Source organism: Periplaneta americana, chromosome 7 (assembly GCF_040183065.1).
Source record: "Periplaneta americana isolate PAMFEO1 chromosome 7, P.americana_PAMFEO1_priV1, whole genome shotgun sequence".
Classification (NCBI taxonomy): Eukaryota; Metazoa; Arthropoda; class Insecta; order Blattodea; family Blattidae; genus Periplaneta; species Periplaneta americana.
Window position 1 is genome coordinate 151,155,126 of NC_091123.1, and position 22,254 is coordinate 151,177,379.

The 22,254-nt window shown below is 33.4% G+C and overlaps 1 protein-coding gene across 4 annotated transcripts in view; it reads left to right on the forward strand.

Annotated features, from left to right (window-relative positions):
- l(2)k09913 (lethal (2) k09913) overlaps nt 1-22,254 on the forward strand; it is an 84,266-nt gene that overhangs the window by 51,958 nt on the left and 10,054 nt on the right. For 3 of the 4 annotated variants that reach the window (XM_069831613.1, XM_069831615.1, XM_069831616.1), the window contains 3 exons: nt 15,554-15,668; nt 19,083-19,409; nt 20,044-20,312. In XM_069831613.1, the coding sequence (XP_069687714.1) occupies nt 15,554-15,668; nt 19,083-19,409; nt 20,044-20,312 (711 nt within the window). Of the gene's footprint in view, nt 1-147; nt 407-15,553; nt 15,669-19,082; nt 19,410-20,043; nt 20,313-22,254 lie in introns of those variants that run through there. The other variant, XM_069831614.1, reaches the window with a different exon arrangement.

Genomic DNA, 22,254 nt, shown 5'->3' on the forward strand with positions numbered 1-22,254 from the left:
GCTAATAGGAATGAATTGTGTTTTATTTTTATAGACGATTGCAAGAAGCACTGGCACTTGCAAAAATTACTTATCAAAATTCTTTATTTTATTTTATTTAAGTCTACTGATTTAAGTATCCTGGTAGAAGTACGTGAATTCGCAAAAATGTAGAATTCGCTGGTATTCGCATGAAGCATGTAACTACGGCTATATCATACGTTCACGTGATATACAGCTGATTATAAGCCGAAAGGCTTGTTTTTATAGGCTACAACAAAAGCATGTAGAATTACAATACAAGGTCCAAGAGTGAGAGGACTTATGTATGTAGAGAAGAGAGTGAAGGTAGCACATTAAAGTGTACTTGAATTGGATAATCTTGGAATATTATAAATTGCACTTCATTCATTGTAAAGTGGTATTGGTAAGTTTTGTTTAGTTTAATAGATGTGTAATATGTTTTGTAATGTTTGTCGAAACCGTTTGTATGTATGTTATTTTACCACTTACAGCCAGAGATCCCACCAAAATGTATCAGTAATAATTGAAACAATTAAATATACGGTTAAATCCAAGTGTATATATATATATATATATATATATATATATATTTATTTATATTTATATCTTACTATTATAATATAGGCTTATGATCAGAGGGTATACAATTAACACAGTTTTGAGGTTATTCATTACGAGCATTAGTGTTATGTCATAGTTTGCCCCGTTTCGTATAGCACGTGTCATTTCTGTTTAATCGTAACTGGGACTTGAAACTGTGATATGTAGAGTATTGTTTAAATTTCATTTCTTCCAATCCGGAATAAAAGTTTACCAGCATTTAGGTTTCATTGTTTTTCCCGTACTTTTCTCTGCTCGTGCTATGTGGAATTAAATTATTGGCAATTATCTAATTTATGCAGCCGTCCCATTCATAGGGAAAATCTTGAAGGTTTGCTGGTAAACTTCGACGGTATGACCGATTTGACTTTCTTCTGGACCAATCGCTATACTGGAAAGCAAAAATATTCCAGCTTTAGTGACCGTGTCGTGCAATGTAAACATAACTCACTGAAGATTGTCTTCGAGAACAGAGTTCTTACATATAATTCTGTGCAAACATGTCAAGGACCTATAACGATTTTTACTGTAAAATCTCCATATACGCCTTATGGTTAGTATTCTTCTCTGCCTTTCAAGTGATATATTTTAGTATAGATTCCAGGCATTTCCCTGTTTTTAGATTACTTCTACGTTTCTTATGTCCTGTGTGTTGTCCAGAAACTTAATGACTAACCCTCGTATTATCTTTTGGAAGGTATATTACAGCATAACCTCTATTGTCCGTGGTGATGAATGGGGAGAATTGAACAGTTAATAAAAAGAAATTGAATAATCCATATCATAAAAGTTTTTCATGAATTAAGTGCATAGGCATTTACAGATTCGTAACTTGAAGCTCCTGTTGTACTGCAACCACTAGTGTCTTCATAAGTACCGGTACTACACTATGCAATATTATGCTGGTTATATACAGAATGTTTCTATATTAGACCGACAAACTTTTCAATCGGAGAGATAACCTTTTTTCAAACATTTTTCGCTAAGGAACCCATGGGCTAAGACGCTTTGTTTCAGTGCAAGAGGGGTTTAATGCTACCACCCAGTTTGTTTACTCCATCAGTGGAGTATCATTCTTTGACCCGGTTTGTTTATTCCCTGAGCTCGGTGTCATGCATTAAACCAATTTGATTTCCTGTGATTTGTGAAACCCCTGTTGATTCTGAAGATTTTGCAACACGCATTGTCTGCACAGCAGCTGAAATCAGGGAAATACCTCGCACCTTTGAAAGGATACGACAAAGTATGGCACATCGATGCAATGCTTGTCTGGAAGTCAATGGACGTGTGTTCCAGCACTTGTTGTAGTGATGAGATAGTAAAGCAATGAGTCCATAATAATTTAACACTGAAGCGAGTGTTTTTTCCTTTCATTCGATTTGTTTTGTTCGATTCGTGTTTTGGTCAATAAATTGTGCCTGTAACATTAATGATTTGTTGATTCACTTTTCACGTAACTAATTGCTTCAGTCCCTTCCTGTGCGATCGAACCCTGTAATGATATAAACCCTTCTTGCTCTGAAAGGAAGTGTCGCAGCCCATGGGTTTCTTAACGAAAACTGTTTGAAAGCCTCTGAAAGGAAGTGTCGCAGCCCATGGGTTTCTTAACGAAAACTGTTTGAAAGCTTATCTGTCCAATCCCAAAGTTTATCGGTCTAATTTAGAAACACTCTGTATAACTAGTAAACACAATTAAGTGTAATAATACGTAGCACTTACAACCTTTTTTTGTATTAAATCGCCCACATATGGAGTTAATCTTCAATTGGCGAGATTTATGGTATGTACGGATGAGCAATTAAATCTGGTGACCATTAAAATGTGAGTGGAAACACGTGGTAGCATCATGAATTGAGGCTTAATGCTGCAAGCTGCAAGGTTGTAGGTTCAATTTCTGTTGGGGTCATGGATTTTATTTGTTGATCTAATACCTTCGTCTGCACTGTGGCCCTGGGTTTACAGAAGTGAGTATCAGGGGTATTGTCTTTGGGATAAAGGTGACAGACATGTAGAACTGACATCCATACTGCCATTAATGCAGATTGTCTGTACAGGTGGGAGCCTTAACCTCTGCTGCCTTATGGGCGTTCCATGGCTTGTAATGGGGATGACTTTACTTTATTAAGAAAACGAGTAGGCCTAACCTCAGTGACATTTCTGGAATCCATATTCAGCCACTAGATCTTGTTCATTTAAATAATTTCTCCTCAAGAAATTGTATGTATATGTACTGACTGATTCATTGCAGTAAAGAAGAACTGTGATAAAATAAATAAATAAATAGAGACGTGATTACAATTTATTCAGCAATGTAAATACATTGTTAAAACATTTTCAAAAAGTAGTTAACATATTTTCTAAATTTTTTGTTGGGGTCATGGTTTAAACTAATCATTTATTATTAGCTTTGTTCTGAAAATACTGAAATTAAACTAGATCGAGTGCAATTTTCAGAATCAGGTTCGTTTTTTGCAGTAGCGGCTTGTGACTCAAATGGCAGGTGAGCTAATGTGGGTATTATTATTATTATTATTATTATTATTATTATTATTATTATTATTATTACCATTATCTATTTTTGCTATAACATTATTATTGTAAGTGCCACTATCATTATTGTAACTATTATTATTATTATTATTATTATTATTATTATTATTATTATTATTATTATTATTATTATTATTATTAGTGTTTCTCCGATTTCTTTTGTATATCGATGATATTTGTAAAAGAATAAGTTCTGACTGTCTATTATTTGCTGATCATAAAATTTTTCGTAAAATTAAAAGTCTGGCAGATTGTCAATTTCTTCAAGATGATATTAACTCAAATGTAAAATAATCTGTTGGCAGTGGGATGAAAATTAGTGAAACTAAAACTTTTGTAATATTGTTTACATGTAGAACTACTTTTTTTTTTTAAATTTAACTATTTCGTAAACAATGTAATTATAAACAGAAAAGATTGCATAAGAGATCTTGGCATTATACTTGACTCTAAATTATATTTTCATAACCATGTTGATTACATTTATTAATAATTTCTTAAGAGTGGTAGGAATAATTATTATGTCAATAACTTATTCCTTTTCTACACCAGACTCTCTGTTAATATTATGCTATACATTAGTGAGATCGAAACTCGAATATGCATTTGTAGTTCGGAACTCTCTTACAACTATTGATTCGGTGATTCGGCCAAATTGGAAAATATTTAAAGAAAATCTATATCTTTAATGTACATATAGGTTTTTATCAACTTCCTCTAATATTAACTATGAGTAAATAATGAATACTTTAAATGTCGAAGTTCATATGCTAGATGATATGAACTTGATTACATATTCTTTTGTAAGAACATCAAAGGTGACATCTGTGAATCTTTCATAAGTAGCCTAATGTCAGCTTTTGTATTCATACTAAAGAACTAGCCGTACCCGTGCACTCTGCTGCACTTTTTAGAAATAAATATAAAGTAATTACATAATTAAAATAGGACATCTGCCCCAGGGAAAATTTGTGTTTGATAGAAGGATAAATGGTTTAATATGTTACGTAATTTAAATTGTATTTAAGTAATTAAAATGCGATCATTTTGGTCCACAGACCACTCATTTGGTGCAATGATAATTCCTTTAACATATTTCTTATTACATGCAAATAATTAAAATATCATTTGGTTCAGAGAACATCCATTTTTGATGCAACGATAATCCGTTTAACATTTTTCTAAATTAGTCTTGAATGTATCTTTAATAAATCACTCCAAATTAATAGAGTGGATTGTGTACGAAGATAATTTTTCTGTGCGTAAAGATCTATTTTCATCTTACCTCATTCCTTATATGTAGCATTACATCCATCTAGAGAAACTACAAATTTCAAATAGTGAAGGAATTATCCAAATTAGCTTCTGAAATTACTTCACACAAACAGACAAATTTAACATTCTCTGTATATTAAGGCCGCCTTAAATAGACAGAGTCATTTGTTTTAATTTCATTATAGCCATCGATGTCGTTCCTGCAATAACTCCTTCGTGACATATCGATTTTCAGATTTTTGCTCTATTAAATAACTTAAATAGTTATACAGCAAATAATACAATCTCCTATATGTAATTATATTTCTTTCTTTCGAAAATGTAAGAATTCACGATCTCCTATGTACCACTTCCATAGAATGAATCTGTTTTTTTCTTCCTACTGAAAAATGTTATATTTTCCACATAGGAATTACGGAACAACGACGCTATAATCTGAGGTGGCGTTGAAAATGTGTTGTATTGTTATTTTAAAACTCTTGTATATCCTTAAATATCAGTCCTATCAAAATTTTGCCTGGAATAAAACTTATCGGAAATAATGTTTAAAGAAACTTTTGTTATGTAACATTTATCACAAAAATCAATAATAAGTGAGACATTTCGATTTATTAATTCAGGCCCCCTTATAACCCCTGTTTTTTCTTCCTACTGAAAAATTTTATATTTTCCACATAGGAATTACGGAACAACGACGCTATAATCTGAGGTGGCGTTGAAAATGTATTGTATTGTTATTTTAAAAAAATCTTGTATATCCTTAAATATCAGTCCTATCAAAATTTTGCTTGGAATAAAACTTATCGGAAATAATGTTTAAAGAAACGTTTGTTATGTAACATTTATCACAAAAATCAATAATAAGTGAGACATTTCGATTTAATTCAGGCCCCCTTATAATCCCCCTTTCAAATAAAGTATTTTGAATGCCATATAGCCTAAAATCTAAGTTACAACGAACTTAATTTATGTTCCAATTTTCATTGAAATCCGTTCAGCCATTATCGCGTGAAAAGGTAACAAACATCCAGACAGACAGACGGATAGACAGACATACAAACAAAAATTTCAAAAAAGCGATTTTCGGTTTCAGGATGATTAATTATACATGTTAACACCAATTATTTTTGGAAAATCGAAAATTACCAGAAAAATTTCGCTTACAGATTTATTATTAGTATAGATATAGATTTAGAGTTCACAAAATTTTCTGTACGGGAAATTCTAAATCTCTTTCTCCGATCTCTAGATGCATAAAAATGCTAATATGCAGAGTTGTGATTTCGATCCATTTATTGTATAGCACATAGTGAACTTATTGTTAAGCGATCTAAATTGCGTTATAAAATTTGTAAACTTTAGTCATTTTATTTTTCTATATTAATTCCACAATAGTTTTTTTATATGTTTTGTTTTAATCTTAATTTTAATTTGTATCATTTTAATCTTTATTAATATCATGTATGTTTTTAAGCTGTAACACTATAGTTAGTTAGGTGGATGGATGGATGGATGGGTGGGTGGATAGATAGCTCTAACATAAATACATATGTATAGCAACGTCAAAAAACAAGATCATACAAAAGTATTTGCTAAGTTAAAATAATCATTGATACTATACAAACTTTGTTCATACAATTTTCTTTTGATTAACAATTTGAATAAAACATAATTTAAATTCCTAGTTGGCCTCGGTAACCTATTATACAACTTCAGAGACATATATACAGAGTTATTTTGTGTAGTTTTATACGTGCATAATTCAAGTCTTTTATCATTGCACTTCCTTCTATGATATTCATGAAAATTCAAGTTCAATGGGAAGTTATTAATATTCAATTTAATATGCAACAAACATTGCAGTATATATAGTGATGGAAGAGTGCGAATATGGTAAGTTTAAAATAAAGGTTTGCAATGTTCTTTTGTAGGGTTGCCATAATTATTTTCCATTAAACCAGGACAAAGATACAAGGTTAAGTTATTATGAGCCATACTTTATTAATGATGATACAATGTCATTGCAATGCACATCAGTATTTTAATAGACTACTTGAGAATTTGATGTACAATTCTGCAGTGCTTGGGAAAAGTGGCATAAGTCAATTTCCACAAACATTTTTTATCAATTTATTGACAACTTACGGAACATCAGCTCGCTTGAGAAAAGAGACATAAGTATTTCTCCCATTACAATAATTCATACAGAAGAAAATCAAATCGACATAAACCAGTGTGAAGACAGTTTTTTTTCCTTCTTTTATAAAATTAACATTTTTGACTTGTGCCACTTTTCCCGAGCACTACAGAATTCACACTTTTATTATGGAACATTTATGTATTTTTATTTTTGACCCTTTGTTAAGAATTTCACATACTTTAACTTTATGGACATTAGATTTTCTTATTTTACAGAATCGGATACTTCGACATTTTGCTACTTGTAATCAGCAGAGTCCAAAGTTTAGGCATTATGAATCATTAAAATAGGCAGGCAAAAAGGCATCATAAATAGCTAAAATAGGCAGGCAAAAAGGCATCATAAATAGCTAAAATAGGCAGGCAAAAAGGCATCATAAATAGCTAAAATAGGCAGGCAAAAAGGCATTATAAATAGCTAAAATACGCACTAAAAGGCAATTACAAAAACCTTGCACTAGACCCACAACCTTGCACTTTCCACAAAGGGATTTCGGCAGCAAGAAAAGCTTTACATAAGTCGACTGCAAATTGAGATTTTCGTCTCGATGATGCAATTACTGTTGGAAGCAAAGAAATCTTCTTCTCTGTAGCCTTGGAAAATGCATTTTTGTGTTTGGTTGTACTGATATGTTTCGATATGAAATATTTAGCTAGCTGCAACAACGTCGCAATGAAAACTGAAAGAAAAATAACCGTTAAAAATAACGTTAGATCCGCACTCATTGTTGCCTTGTCAAATAAACACAAGCGATAATTAAAATGCTTACTGTTATACATCACAGCAGCACTCATTGTTGCAAAGAGAATATGAACTGACTGAAAGACAGTAATATACATTCAGTGAAGTCACTTTCATTGTAGCAGTTATAGAAATAAATTAAAATATACCTGTAGGCAATTTTTAATATTAAATTAATAAATAATAGGTAAATAATCAAATAAAGGGAAAAAAACATTTATTTTGTAAATTATTTATTTATTTATTTATTCTGGTGTAGTTAAGGCCGTCAGGCCTTCTCTTCCACATCACCAGAAATACAAATACAATAACAGAAATAAAAAGAAAAAAAAAACCCTATAAACAAAGTAAAGTCACACAAAAATATACACAGGTTGCAGTCACACAAACTTTAAATGAGTGATTAAGTATAATTAATTGTATCCTAACTAATTAACTAATATAAACAAGAAACTTGCGATTTTAATCTAGAGTAAAAAAACACAAATCAACACTTCTAGCAATACCAATAAATTAGGCATTTATATTAAAAAAGGCAGAAAAGGGAAACATAAAACTGTGATGTTTCAATCACAAAGGTATAATTCGTACAGATTTACTTTCAAAATGAATATAGATTTAACACATTTAAAAAGACATTCTGGAAAAGTTCCGATCTCTAGCAATCATTTTATAAAATTCACTACAACTAATGTTCGATATATTGTATTGAATGTCAAGAATTACCCTTATTGATGCCACACTTAATCTGCTCCTGTCTTCAGTCCAGTGAGTGTTAATTAAGGAGAATACCCTCTCTACGTTAGCATTATGCCCAAGGAGAGAAAAGGAAAACTGGACAATTTTTAATAGCGCAGGATACTGTCCTTTTAAGATACAACTTTCGAACATTGTCCACTTCTTACTAGCTAATGAACTGGTAAAATCTGTATTTGTTTCGCTTTCTCTGGCAGAAGATTTTGATGTCACTGCCTGATCAAACAAACTACTTTTATTCAATTTGGAAGTAGTCTGTTCACTCAACCATTTAAAACTTTTTTTCAATATCAGCCCATACAACTGGCTTCTGCAAAAGTAACCAATCAAAATGGCTGAGATCAGTGGGAGGCTCACTCCATTTCAATAAATAATCAACGACAGAATCATAGAGAGACATACATTCATTATGAAATTTTACATATTGCTCATTTGCGATAAGAGTGACACAACTTAAAAAGTGTTAATTTTACAGGAGAAGCATTTTAAAATTTTCATATTCTTAAAAATCAAATTGTAGGCACACGCTTTTTCCAAATGGAATGCAATTTTGCATATATATTATATTTCTAGTGTTGTAGCGTATAGTACCATAATTATTAATTAATATCAATAATTTCAACAATTATTTTAAGTTGTGTCGTTCTTTTTTTAAATAAATATATGTCTGTTTTTAGTTATGACAGTAAGAATATTTACCTGACATACAATAATTGTACAATTATTGCAGTTGTACAATAACTGCACAATTATTGTGTTTGTAGAAAAGCAATTTTTCGATAAAGTAATGCAAGGGAATAATTTATTGGCATGTCATTACACAATAATATTATAAGGATGCTCTGTGACATTAATTAATAAATTTAAATTGTAACAAAGATGTTGTTTTATTGACAAACGAATGTAATAACTTTTTATGAAAATTATACTTTATAATTAACCGTATAACTTAATGACTATTTTTAAATACATGACTATGAATTATGTTAGAAAAAATAATATAATAGCAACAACCTAGATTGAGAAAGCATTATAAAAGATCTGAAATTCTTTACACAAAATTATTTTAGAAATAAATTGCCCAGTAAACATAAACTACAGCACAACACTTTCAATACAGTTCACAACACTCCTCTACACTTTCAGAGATTCAAAGAATTCTTTATAGAAGCTTGGAATGTGATTCAGTTTAATGAGATCTAGTAAATCTGCTTCTTTTCTCTCACTTATACCTATTTTTTTCATTATAAACTTGTGGCAATTCTAGAGTCTCTGTTTTGGTTTCAGTTCTTGAAGAACTTTTTTTAGTTGTACTTCTTGAAATTCTTCGTCGAAATACAATGTTTTGTAGAAAAATGACAATGGATGACTTTGATGCACTGTCAAAACCTTTACTTCGTTGATTTTCCTTGTGCCCCTGAAGTAATTTGTGTTCTTGTAATTTGTTCCTAGATTCTTGATATTGAAAAAGTCCTTATGGGATATTTCCTTGGTTTTGTAGGTCCGTCCTATTTTCTTTGCAGCTTTAACAATAGAGACAAAATGATGTGGAGTGTAAATCGGACCACTTTTGGACATGAGTTTTACTTCGCTCTCGATAATTGAAAGGGCACTATCATCTTCATCCTGAGTGTATCCAGTTATCAAGAATTTATGGATAATGGATTTCAGATTTGGGAATTTGGATACAGTGAACATGTACAGATGGATCATGAACCTTAGGACAGAAGTCCTCAGCAATGATCAGTATAGAAAATTATGTTTATGTCTTCAGCCGACATTTTCTGTTTTTCTTCCAAGAAGTTAAGCACACAGATACCTATTTCATTGACATCTCTTTCTGCTTCTCCCACATGCCAAATGAAACAGGTGACATCAGTTGTTTTCAAGTTAAAAATGTTAAATTAAAAACATTCTATTTAGAATCTGTATCAGCATCATTTACACTAGCATGCTTACTTTCTGTAAATAACAGGGCAGATCATTATTCATGTTACATACTTTAAACTTATTTCATTTACAGGGACACTGTTATTTCTTTTAAATTTTTAATCAAGGCATTAATACTATTCATCTTGATAAAATTTTCGGTATATTATTGAACAAACATTCGAGTTGTGTTTGAGTAACCGGCTGCCAGACATCATTGTCTAAAAATGTTTGTTTTGACAGCTTTAGAATTACATGGGAACGTAATTGACTCATTTCCGTGTAAAAAAAAAATTACTAACCATATTAAAAATAAAGGTAAAATGTTATTTTACTTTTCAAATAGACAGACATAACATTAAATAATTATTAAATTAAAATAGTTTTAATCATAAATACCGTCACAATATTAAATGTAAGCTTACTGATGATAAGGGAAGTTAAATAAGTATTTGTTACTTTTCTAAAATAATGACACAACGCAGAATAATTCTATGCCACTGAAAAAAATTATTCAATGAAAAGACGCAACGCAAATTCTGTCACTCTTCATGAAAAGATTTAAACATTTCAGTTTGAATGCTTCGTAACAACTAAAATTAAGTCTTTGTTGTTGTAATGATTTTGTTAGATTAAAACAGTTTAATAAAGACACATCTGTCATCTGGGGGAAAAATAATGAAATCATGTATTTGTCGTTATTCACGATAAAAATATACTACTTTTGGAGTTCATTTTTGTAAAAATCTCAAAAATGAAAAATTTTGAGTTGTGCCTCTCTTATCGCAAATGAGCAATATTGTGATTCTGGCAGATCTATCAATATATCTGTAACCTTAGAACTAACAAAACCATCATCCTTCCTTTCATAGTGTCAGTTACATCCAACAATATTACTTTAACCTCATTTACTGAAATCTCTTTCATCTCAATCCTTGCAATGGACTTTTGAAACAAGCTCATCTGTGCCATAATAAACCAGAAATAAGCCTCCCCAACTTCACTAGAAAAAAAGGACTTCAAAAGAACAGGACATTTGTCTTGTGACATGAAATATGACTTTAATGGCTGAAACATAATTATGTAAAAATGTTTCAATTGTTGGGAAGGGACTTAGCCATATATATTGAAAAGTAATTACAGTCAACTCAGAATTCAGTTAGGGAAGGGACTTAGCCATATATATTGAAAAGTAATTACAGTCAACTCAGAATTCAGTTATAGTGAACATTCGGCTACAGTGAACCTAAATCATTGGTCCCAACCCGCATACATTAAAAAGTACATTAATATTTCTGTTTATAGTGAACCCTCACTTCGATTATAGTGAACGTAAAACTGTAACTTCCCCAAGAAAATGTAATTTTAAAATGGCCAAAATGGTAATTTAGGAAACCCTTTCTCCTATAAACTTCCAAGAATATGTTCGGAACAAAATTTCAAACCTTCTACTCTGTAAGTGCATTGAAAGACAGGATTTGTTCAGCTTCCTGGACAGCTTGAAACATGTTAAAGAGAATAGTGTACGCAGTGAGGGATAAAGGAAGGATTAGTTCTGACCACTTTAAAAGAGGTTATTAGAAGAATAAGAGAGTAGAGTGATGACCAAAGGGTAAATACAAGAAGGATTACAGTATAATGGTCCTCAACCCTTCCTCCCGCATCTTTTTAAATGTGAACCCGGGAAAATTCCAAGGCCGAATACATAGTAGCATACCTCTAGTGGGAAGAGATGCGAAATCGGTCAATGCCTACTACCTACTGTACATGACCAGGTTAGATTCAAGTTTCGAACTGTGAACATCAGGATGTTGAAGCGTAAAGTGTTTAAGTTGGAAGATAAAGTCAACATTAGTACTGATATAGTACTGATATTAATGTCCCAGAGGGACATTAATACTGTATGTACAGCAATGTCAGTAGTATAAAAACAGACACTTCGGTTTTAGTGAACCTCGGTTATAGTGAACAAAAGATGCTGGTCTGCAGAGGTTCACTATAACCGAAGTTGACTGTATACACTTTCACAATTATAGTCTGAACATCTGCAGAGAGACTATCAGCACCAGCCTTCAAAGAATTGTGCAAAATATGGGTTGCGCACCCAATCCCTACAATTGATCTACCCAGTTTACATTTCGATTTAAGAACATTATTTTTATCTCTTCTACCTAGACCCCCAAAATTTGTATTAGTGTTGTCCTCTCCCCAAAGGAAGATATTTTACCTTCAGTATTGTTCTGCTTCGTAATATTATGTGAATAACACCAGAGACTGTATCAGAATTTTCATTTTGACATTCGACTATATCTACCATTTTTGATTGAATGTCCTCAACTTTATCATAAAACTGCACTGTCACAGGAAATATCTTATGATATTTGTGATTACTGGCATCTGTACCGATAGTCATTAAAATCTGATTCTTAAAGATTCTCTTTCAGTTCTGCCCATATAAGAGGAGACATTACATTATTTACAATAGCTTCTGTTTTGATTTGTGCACTGGAAAATGTTTTATCTACTTTTGAATCATTGAACATTTCTAAAAACAACTTGCTTGTACATGTGGTGAAGTTGTAGGAATGGTGGTCAGACTGAGTGGAAAGCCAATATTTCCTCTGCAGCAGCTACATTCCTTTTTTTGCACTTATTGGTGGTAAAAGACAGTAAGTAGTTAGTTGCTTACTGACTTTAAGGCATCTCTGTGTTCAGCCGTAACAACGTGAACTTTGATATCACTTTTCCCTCCATGTGCAATTGTGAACAAATATAGTTTTCTTTTAGAACATCACACTTCTAATATTTTTGAAAGAATGGAAATCTGTTCTGTTTCTAACATTAAAAATAATTTCAGTTAAACCTACAGTATCTACATAATTTACATTCTGCTTCATATTCATTCCGACCTGTCTTCATTACAGGAATTTTTGCTGAATACTCGTCTTTAAATTTAGTTTTACGTTTTGGTGGCATAGTCACAGTAGTAAATAATAATAACCAATGACAAGAGCTATTGTTAAAACAAGCAAACCAAGAGATTCTTACAGTTCTTACCTTCAACCTGCTGAACATTTAGCCAAGGTATTTTAGTATAACGAAGCGCATTCAATAGCTTGCCAACACTAATCAAACAATTTAAACTAAAGCGATTGTAGTCAAGTTTCCAATCAATTAATAACAATCAGATTTTAATATGGCATCTGAGGTAGAAATTTCAAATACATTTCATAGTGAAAATGACACAATATTATCGTAAAATGTATATATTCTGTAAATCCGGGATTTTACCAAACCAGCAGGGACACTTTTTCCAACCCTCGAAACCAGGATAATTCTGGTTTTCCGAGACGTATGGCAACCCTCTTTTTTTGACCCAACATCACAAATAATTCTCACTGCTTTCTTTTGTAATTTGAAAATATTAAAAGAGGAACTATAATTCCCCCATAATAAAATACCATATTGAAGATGACTATGAATATTATCATAATATACAGTTAATAGCACTTTTGTATCCACAGTTTTAGACAAATATCTTTGGATATTTTGCTAGAAATCATATTGATGTGACTATCCTAGCCCAAACTGCATTCAATGAAAATGCCCAAAAATCTTATGTTTCCTATCAAAGCTAAATTAAAGATCTGCAGCTTTACTTTCATTAATACATAAATAATTAGAAGAACACCACGACTTAATTAAGATATCATTCTCATTTAACAAATCTTGAGAGTCAGAATAATATTTGTTTTTTTAGTGTACTAATGTGCTGGACTATAATTGGCCAATGACTATTGACCAGCACACAAATATAAATAAATAAACATTATTACTACTGCTACTACTACTACTACTACTGCTGCTGCTGCTGCTGCTGCTGCTGCTGCTGCTGCTTTTAAGGAACCCAGTTCATTGCCACCCTCACATAAGCCCGCCAAGATTAATCCAGTCTCTACCATCATAATTATTATTATCATTAATATTATTATTTTTATATTGGTAGTATCAATACAGTTAAGCATGCTTGATTATAATTCCTGCTAACAATAAAATATTGTGAAACCTACCTGAGTGCCAGGGGAAGAGTCGACCTGGTTGGCGAGTTGGTATAGCGCTGGCCTTCTATGCCCAAGGTTGCAGGTTCGATCCTGGGCCAGGTCGATGGCATTTAAGTGTGCTGAAATGCGACAGGCTCAAGTCAGTAGATTTACTGGCATGTAAAAGAACTCCTCCAGGACAAAATTCCAGCACATCTGGTGACGCTAATATAACCTCTGCAGTTGCGAGCTTCGTTAAATAAAAAAACATAACATAGCCAAGGGAAGAAGAAAGTGGACTGAGAAGCTTTCCCCCCCTCGTTTTGCTTCTACCCATAGCTAGCAAGCTCTCACTCACCCTCACCATAAGTTTCTTACTATATGCTACGGCACTCTCAAGCATTTGGTTTGACAAGATAACAAATGACCTATACCTCATTTATAAAGGAATCAAGACATGAATGCTCTGTTCTGAGTCCTGCAATTCTGGTGAAGCTTAAAATTTCTAGGTTGGTACACTCCAAGTCGTTTTACTTTTAATGTTTCTTCTAAACTTAATGAAAAGAATGGAGATATCAGAAAAATATTTTATTTATTTAAACAAACTTCCCCTAAAATAGGGACAAAGTACAGTATATCAAATATACAAGTGTTAGCAAATGCGTACAATTTTATGAAAATCTTTCCATGAGAAACAAAATTATTATTGTTGTACTATTTTCATAATATATTAATAATTTCATTATGTACAATTCATTCATTCATTCATTATTAGCACTACAGCCCATGAAGGGCCTGGGCTTCCTTAATCAGTAGAAACCCATTATGTACAATATTATGACTATTTTAAACTATCACTAGTTAATTAAATGCTAGCTAGAAATTATGCTTTTCATAATTTTGCTAAAAGTGAACTGAAAACTAGGATTTGAAATATGTGTCGGAAGCTTCACCACCAGAACATGTTACATGAAGTTAGAAGAATATAAGTGAGTTTACAATAACATTCCCATGCCATCTGTTCATATAGCTCTTATATATACAGTGTTCTTTTTTTGCTCTCCCTCAAAAGTTCTCTGACCTTCAAAGCAGCAACCAATACTCGCTCTGAGTCTTTATGTCAGAATAAACGTACAAAATCTACACCATCATACTTACATATTCGCATATCATTAATTACTTCAGGGTAATGTTACTCTGATATAAATTTGGTCTCATTAAATTAATTATGTAAAATATAAATAGTATGAAAATTCTAAACTCTTATGTCCTTGTGGTGGGGCTAAGCCCCTTCAGCCCTTAATGACGCACTACCCCTGGTTTTATGTTTTTGGCTACTTTTGTAATATTATGAACATTTAAAATCATGAAATGAGCTTCAGTGAATAGTTTTATAAAAGGAACATGAAGAAATTTAAAGAAAACATGCTTGAGTTTTATCAGACTGTTTGTTTCTCAGGGTGCCCTCTGGACTACCTCTCTGTAGTAGCTTTGCTGTGAATGAAATGACAGTATTTGGAATGGCGCTGACACTGGCTGTGAAGGGCACAGCCAGGACTTCCACCTTTATTTGTGTAAGTAGATCCTATTTGTATTTAGGGTGACTTGATTCTGAGTGTTAAAAGTACGACACACGGGCACTATAAATCTTAGCATATTATGAATGTTGAATTGATTACTTAGTGTTTTATAACATTTAATACTAGGGCATGCTGAAAAGTAATGTCACCATTTTTTTTTTGTCGCTGTGAATATACATTACATATTCATTTTGTATGAGGTCTCGCCCACCTCATTGAATACTACACGACTACTATGAAGTAGCCAATATGTATTATTGCTATTTAATACAAGAAAAATTCGTACCGGCACCGGGAATCGAACCCAGGACCTCTCAGCTCTGCGCGCTGAGCGCTCTTTCCAACTGAGCTATGCCGGGACATGATCCACGTCGCCGGCCGAACCCCTCTCGTAATGCTTTTACGGCCTTACTACCTGCATTTGAGATGATACAAGTCATATATGCAGGAGCGCATATTTAAATGACTTTGTGGCCATATTCAACATCAGTTTGTGACAACTGCTAACAGTTAATACATCACATATTCATTTTGTATGAGGTCTCGCCCACCTCATTGAATACTACACGGCTACTATGAAGTAGCCAATATGTATTATTACTATTTTATACGAGAAAAAATAAAAGCATTACGAGAGGGGTTCGGCTGGCGCTGTGGATCATGTCCCAGCATAGCTCAGCGCGCAGAGCTGAGAGATCCTGGGTTCGATTCCAGTGCCGGTACGAATTCTTCTCGTATTAAATAGCTGTGAATATAGTTAAAAATATTAGCGATAGTACATTGTATTCAGTGAACTTTCTGCTTTCACTGACGAAAGTTTCATATATCTGCCAGTAGAGAGCACTGAGTTATAGCCTGAAACATGACTGCATGTACACCTACACTGTGTTGGTGCGTCTGAAGCAGGGAAGTAGGAGAGAGCTAAAGCGCCCTCTCATGTGTATAAGCGAAAACAAGTGTCTGGGGGGAGGGTTGCACTTGCAGGGTGCTGCCATGCAGCAGGGACAATGTAGCCAGTCATTGCAAGACCAGATAGCAAGGGCTGCTTAGCCACCCTCCAAGTAAAGGGAGTGGGGTGGAGGAGGAGACAGCTGCCCCCTCCTTATTTGAACCAAAAAAAGAGTAAAAATTCGAGGTTGATTCCACAAGAACACAAATGAAAGAAACACCATTTACCTTCAGGGCACTTTTTGTATGTATTGATTGTAGGGCTTAGCTTAGATATACAGTAGCTACTTCTGGACTGACATTTTTTTTTTTATTTCTTCTCCGTAGCTGTTGTATTTCGTTAAACTGCTATTCAAGCTTCTCTTTTTGACGTGATAAGCTAAGTTATCCCTCTATTTCCTTTACTGTTTGTATGAATTGAGTTAGTTTGAACATGTTTGGTTGCTCAACATTGTCTTTCCTTGCACTGTGAATCTGTTACTTTAGGCTGTATGTATTCACTTCTGGTGAGTCTGAAGTATAATCTCGAGTATTTTGCATCAGTTCTTCTTTCTAACTCAGTGCTACATTTTGTGTTAATATTGACTTTTTTTTAATGAAGCTGCTACGGTGGTCTAGTGATTAGAGTGCTGGACTTATGATCCTGTGGACCTGGGCTTCATATGGGTGAATGATGAAAAATACCCACCATTAATAAAAAGAAATTTAAAAAAACTTGTTTTATTGAGTGTATATCACTATTATCATTATTGCCCATTGTCTGTAAAGGTAAGAATCTTAACCTCTTGCCACCCTTCTGGGCTGATTTAGCTTGTAATGGATTTGACTAATTTTTCCTTCATGTTTGCTTTTTCAGCATTGACAGACCTTAAGTTTTCTGAGTACCATTTTTTTTTTATAGTTTCCAGTATTGGTTCTGTATTAACTTTGATAACTGATATGACTGTATTGAATTCTCGAAGAAGCAGATAAATATGTTATCAGTAGATCGCAGTACTTCATGCAATTGTATGTTTTTATTGATTTGGCATATTGAAAAAGTACAAGTGGATCTTTGCCGATCATGATTTATATGATTCGCCCATAGTGCTACATGCCCTGCTCATCTCAAATGTCTGGATTTAATGTTCCTAATTATGTCAGGTGAAGAATATAATGCAGCTTCTTGTCTATGCGGATGACGTGAATATGTTAGGAGAAAATACACAAACGATTAGGGAAAACACGGAAATTTTACTTGAAGCAAGTAAAGCGATTGGTTTGGAAGTAAATCCCGAAAAGACAAAGTATATGATTATGTCTCGTGACCAGAATATTGTACGAAATGGAAATATAAAAATTGGAGATTTATCCTTCGAAGAGGTGGAAAAATTCAAATATCTTGGAGCAACAGTAACAAATATAAATGACACTCGGGGGGGGAAATTAAACGCAGAATAAATATGGGAAATGGGTGTTATTATTCGGTTGAGAAGCTTTTATCATCCAGTCTGCTGTCAAAAAATCTGAAAGTTAGAATTTATAAAACAGTTATATTACCGGTTGTTCTGTTTGGTTGTGAAACTTGGACTCTCACTCTGAGAGAGGAACATAGGTTAAGGGTGTTTGAGAATAAGGTGCTTAGGAAAATATTTGGGGCTAAGCAGGATGAAGTTACAGGAGAATGGAGAAAGTTACACAACGCAGAACTGCACGCATTGTATTCTTCACCTGACATAATTAGGAACATTAAATCCAGACGTTTGCGATGGGCAGGGCATGTAGCACATATGGGCGAATCCAGAAATGCATATAGAGTGTTAGTTGGGAGACCGGAGGGAAAAAGACCTTTAGGGAGGCCGAGACGCAGATGGGAGGATAATATTAAAATGAATTTGAGGTGGGGTATGATGATAGAGACTGGATTAATCTTGCACAGGATAGGGACCGCTGGCGGGCTTATGTGAGGGCGGCAATGAACCTTCGGGTTCTTAAAAGCCATTTGTAAGTAAGTAAGTAAGAAGAATACAATGCATGTAGTTCTGCATTATGTAACTTTCTCCATTCTCCTTTAACTTCATCCCTCTTAGTCCCAAATATTTTCGTTAGCACCTTATTCTCAAACACCCTTAATCTCTGTTTCTCTCAAAATGAGAGTCCAAGTACAGAACAACTAGTAATATAACTGTTTTATAAATTCTAACTTTGAGGTTTTTTTAAAGCAGGCTGGATGATAAATGCTTCTCAACTGAATAATAACAGGCTTTTCCCGTATTTATTCTGCATTTAATTTCCTCCTGAGTGTCATTTATATTTGTTACTGGTGCTCCAAGATATTTGAATTTTTCCACCTCTTCAAAGGATAAATTTCTAATTTTTATATTTCTATTTCGTACAATGTTCTTGTCACGAGATAATCATATTTATTAATAGATGTAATGGATGGAAGTAAGAAATGAAATTAAACATTTGTTGTTTCAGAAAAATGCCACCCCAGTGCCATTTGCTACTTGCATTGGTCTGACTATGTCATCACCACACCGGCCATATTCTGTGAACCAGATTACAAAAAACATGGATTTAATTAGTGCTGACAGTGACATTAGAGTTGATAAAAGTTTACCTCTTCGTCTGACATATCCAAGAGTTGGTGAGAATACTAAGCCTCTAGTTGTTATACTGTCTTGGCTGATGGCCAAAAGGAAGCACATTCTGAAATATGCCAGCTTCTACATGGACCAGGGCTTTGACGTCCTTAACGTCAGCATAACCCCATGGCAGTTGCTGTGGCCAGTAAAGGGTACTCAGGTAAGAAGCACAAAAAAAAAATTAACAAAAGCAGGTAGGAAATAAAATAAATATTGAAATTTAGAGGAATAAGAAGTAACTGTAACTATTATATCATGGGATTGATAGTTCATGTGGAGGAAGGAAAAAGTCTCAAATATAATTCAGTAATATTGGTACAGCATTTCCTGGTCTTGTAATTTATTGCTTTATTAGCTGGATATTGTTTTGAAGACAAACTGATAAATCAGTTGGCCAGCTCAGCCAGTTATTCATGTGGATCAGGTTCCACTAAGTGACAGTGCTGTTCCCCTTCTATTTCAAATGCTAATCCTAGCACTTCTAATCATACAGCAAGTGTTGACACAAATCTGAAAACAGTTTGTGTTCTATGAATCTGTATTTCGTCAGGGATGATGATGTTAAGTTGAATCAGGACGGATCGTAATACCCGAAATTTTTAGTTGTGATTATGGTGGAACATAAATTTTCCATCCCTGATATCCAGAATTGGTTATATGTTGATAAAAACTTGCATATATTTTTACAAACTTGAAATCCGAGTTAATAACTCTTTAATCTTACATAAGCTTTACAAAAACTTTGTTTCAAATTTATGTAGGTCCTGGCTTGTAATAGATGCATCTATGCCTAGCTTGTTGCAGAGGATATCCTGAAGTTCCTTTCATGGAACGAATGCTACCAGCAGTGCCTCCTTCATGGGTTTTCAGTAGGAGGATACTTATGGGCAGAAGTAATGGTGAAGATGTCACTTGACTTGGAAAGATATCAACCAGTTATTGATCGTATAATAGGACAAATATGGGACAGTGCAGCAGATGTAACAGAGATTCCTGTAGGACTTCCTAGAGCAGTATTCCCGAAGAATGCAGTCCTACAAGCTACTGTCCAGAAATACATTCAGTGAGTATTTTTTATTTACACAATTTGCTTCCTGTTGTTTTGTAACTGGTGTTTTCTCTATTTTCATGGTTGTCTGCTTGAAGTAATGGATTTGTTCTTATTAAGTGGGCTTAAAAAATTAAAATTTTACTGTTTTGCAAATTAATATGAATGAATATCTGCCACAACACATTTCGAACAAATTAAATGCTTTTTAAACGTGATGTGAAACAAACTGGTTTCATTTCATCGTATCTCTTAAATGTAGAGTTGTAAACATAGAACTGAAAGAACTTAATGTTTAAAAAAAGTTGTTGTTGTTTTCTAATGCCAGGCATTTGACAATGAAGTCATTTGACCTCTTGCACTCCAATATTTTTCAAAGATATTATCATGACCAGCCACTGAAGCACTGAAGTTACCACACAAATTTTATCATAGAGCTATGTTTTTAATTCTTGTAATTTGAGAGCAGCATGAATTTAAGATTAGCACAATGATTATGAGATTTTTTACGTGTTCTAAAACTTTGCATGGTGTTTAAATATATAGTAAAATGTTTTTGTTACAGACTCGCAAAACTATAAACAGTATAAAGGCGTTTTCTGAAATGAAGTGAAGATATTATTCTCAAAGCTTTATGCTAAACTTCATTATGATACTTTAATAGTTATAGTCTGAGATATTAGAGCATCTTTCTTTGTCACTCCTTGTATGTAAAAGATTAGGCCTTTGGATCTGTTTCAGCTGCACAAGAATCTGTATTTGAAGGGCTTCTATCTTTATATTCTTTGGGATGATATGATAGTTTAGGATTTACTTCAGTAATCTTTCTTCTTTCTAATGTAGCATGAAAAACTTGATATTCTGCTTAATAGCTGCAGCAAACCAGAGACGTGCGGCATTGTTTAGTCAGATAGTAGTTATGCCTCCTACTATTACTAAAATTTCGCAGTTTACCAGTATATAGAGCTTTAATAATTTCTTTAAAAAAGAAAGTGCTCATAGGCAACAGTGTCATGAATTTTGATTCATATTCTAGTGTAACTTAACCAGCAGCTATTATATCACATTCCAAACAGAAACAAGTTGTTACATTTAAATGACCGACCGTATTTACTCACTGGTCTTAACCCTCCGTTCTGTTCTATTGCACTACAGGAATTTCTTAGCTTTGTGAATAGCATATATGCTTCTCACCGAAGCTGTCCCTGGTTGATTCTTGTGAAAAATTGAAGAAATTTATCTTCCGTCCATAGGATTGGATGTTTGTCCCTAGTCATGTGCTGTTTTGTATTGTCTCAGTATTGACCCTGTGCCATACTGATCACACGATTAGAGAGGCACATTGTTAGTTTATATTCATGTCTGTCCGAAGATATATCATCCCCTACATCACATTGGATTGTAAGTCTGGTATTAAAAAGAGGATGTAATACAGACGAAAAAAGAAAGAAAAGTGGTAATTCTTTGCAAAATGCATAAACCAGAGCAACATGTAACTATATTACCGTAAGTAAATGTGTCTTTTACAGTGTTGTTGTTGTTTAATCAACTGTCCGAAGACAGGTCTGAACCTCAGAAGGAGATACCAAGAAGGTATCACTTATGAGGCAACTAGGCCAGGAGGTAATGGGGTAGGGTGGCCAGTTCCTTTCCATCTCCATTGCATACATCGCTGACTAGCTACATATTCCACTAGTCAGACTTCAGATGTATACAAACAATTGTTCTTCTGACACATATCAAGTGAGATGCACAGCCAGATAATAGATGTACATATCAGCCAGAATTTCAATTGGAGGAGGTTTTTACATTTTGGTTAAAATTATTTAAGCACCCAAATTGAATTCAACCGACATTCAATGATAAATTACGCTTTTGATAGCATTTTCGTTCCTGGAATTTACTCTGTTGTGGTGGTTATGGAAGAATTTGACAAAATTTTGGGACATTGCTATCA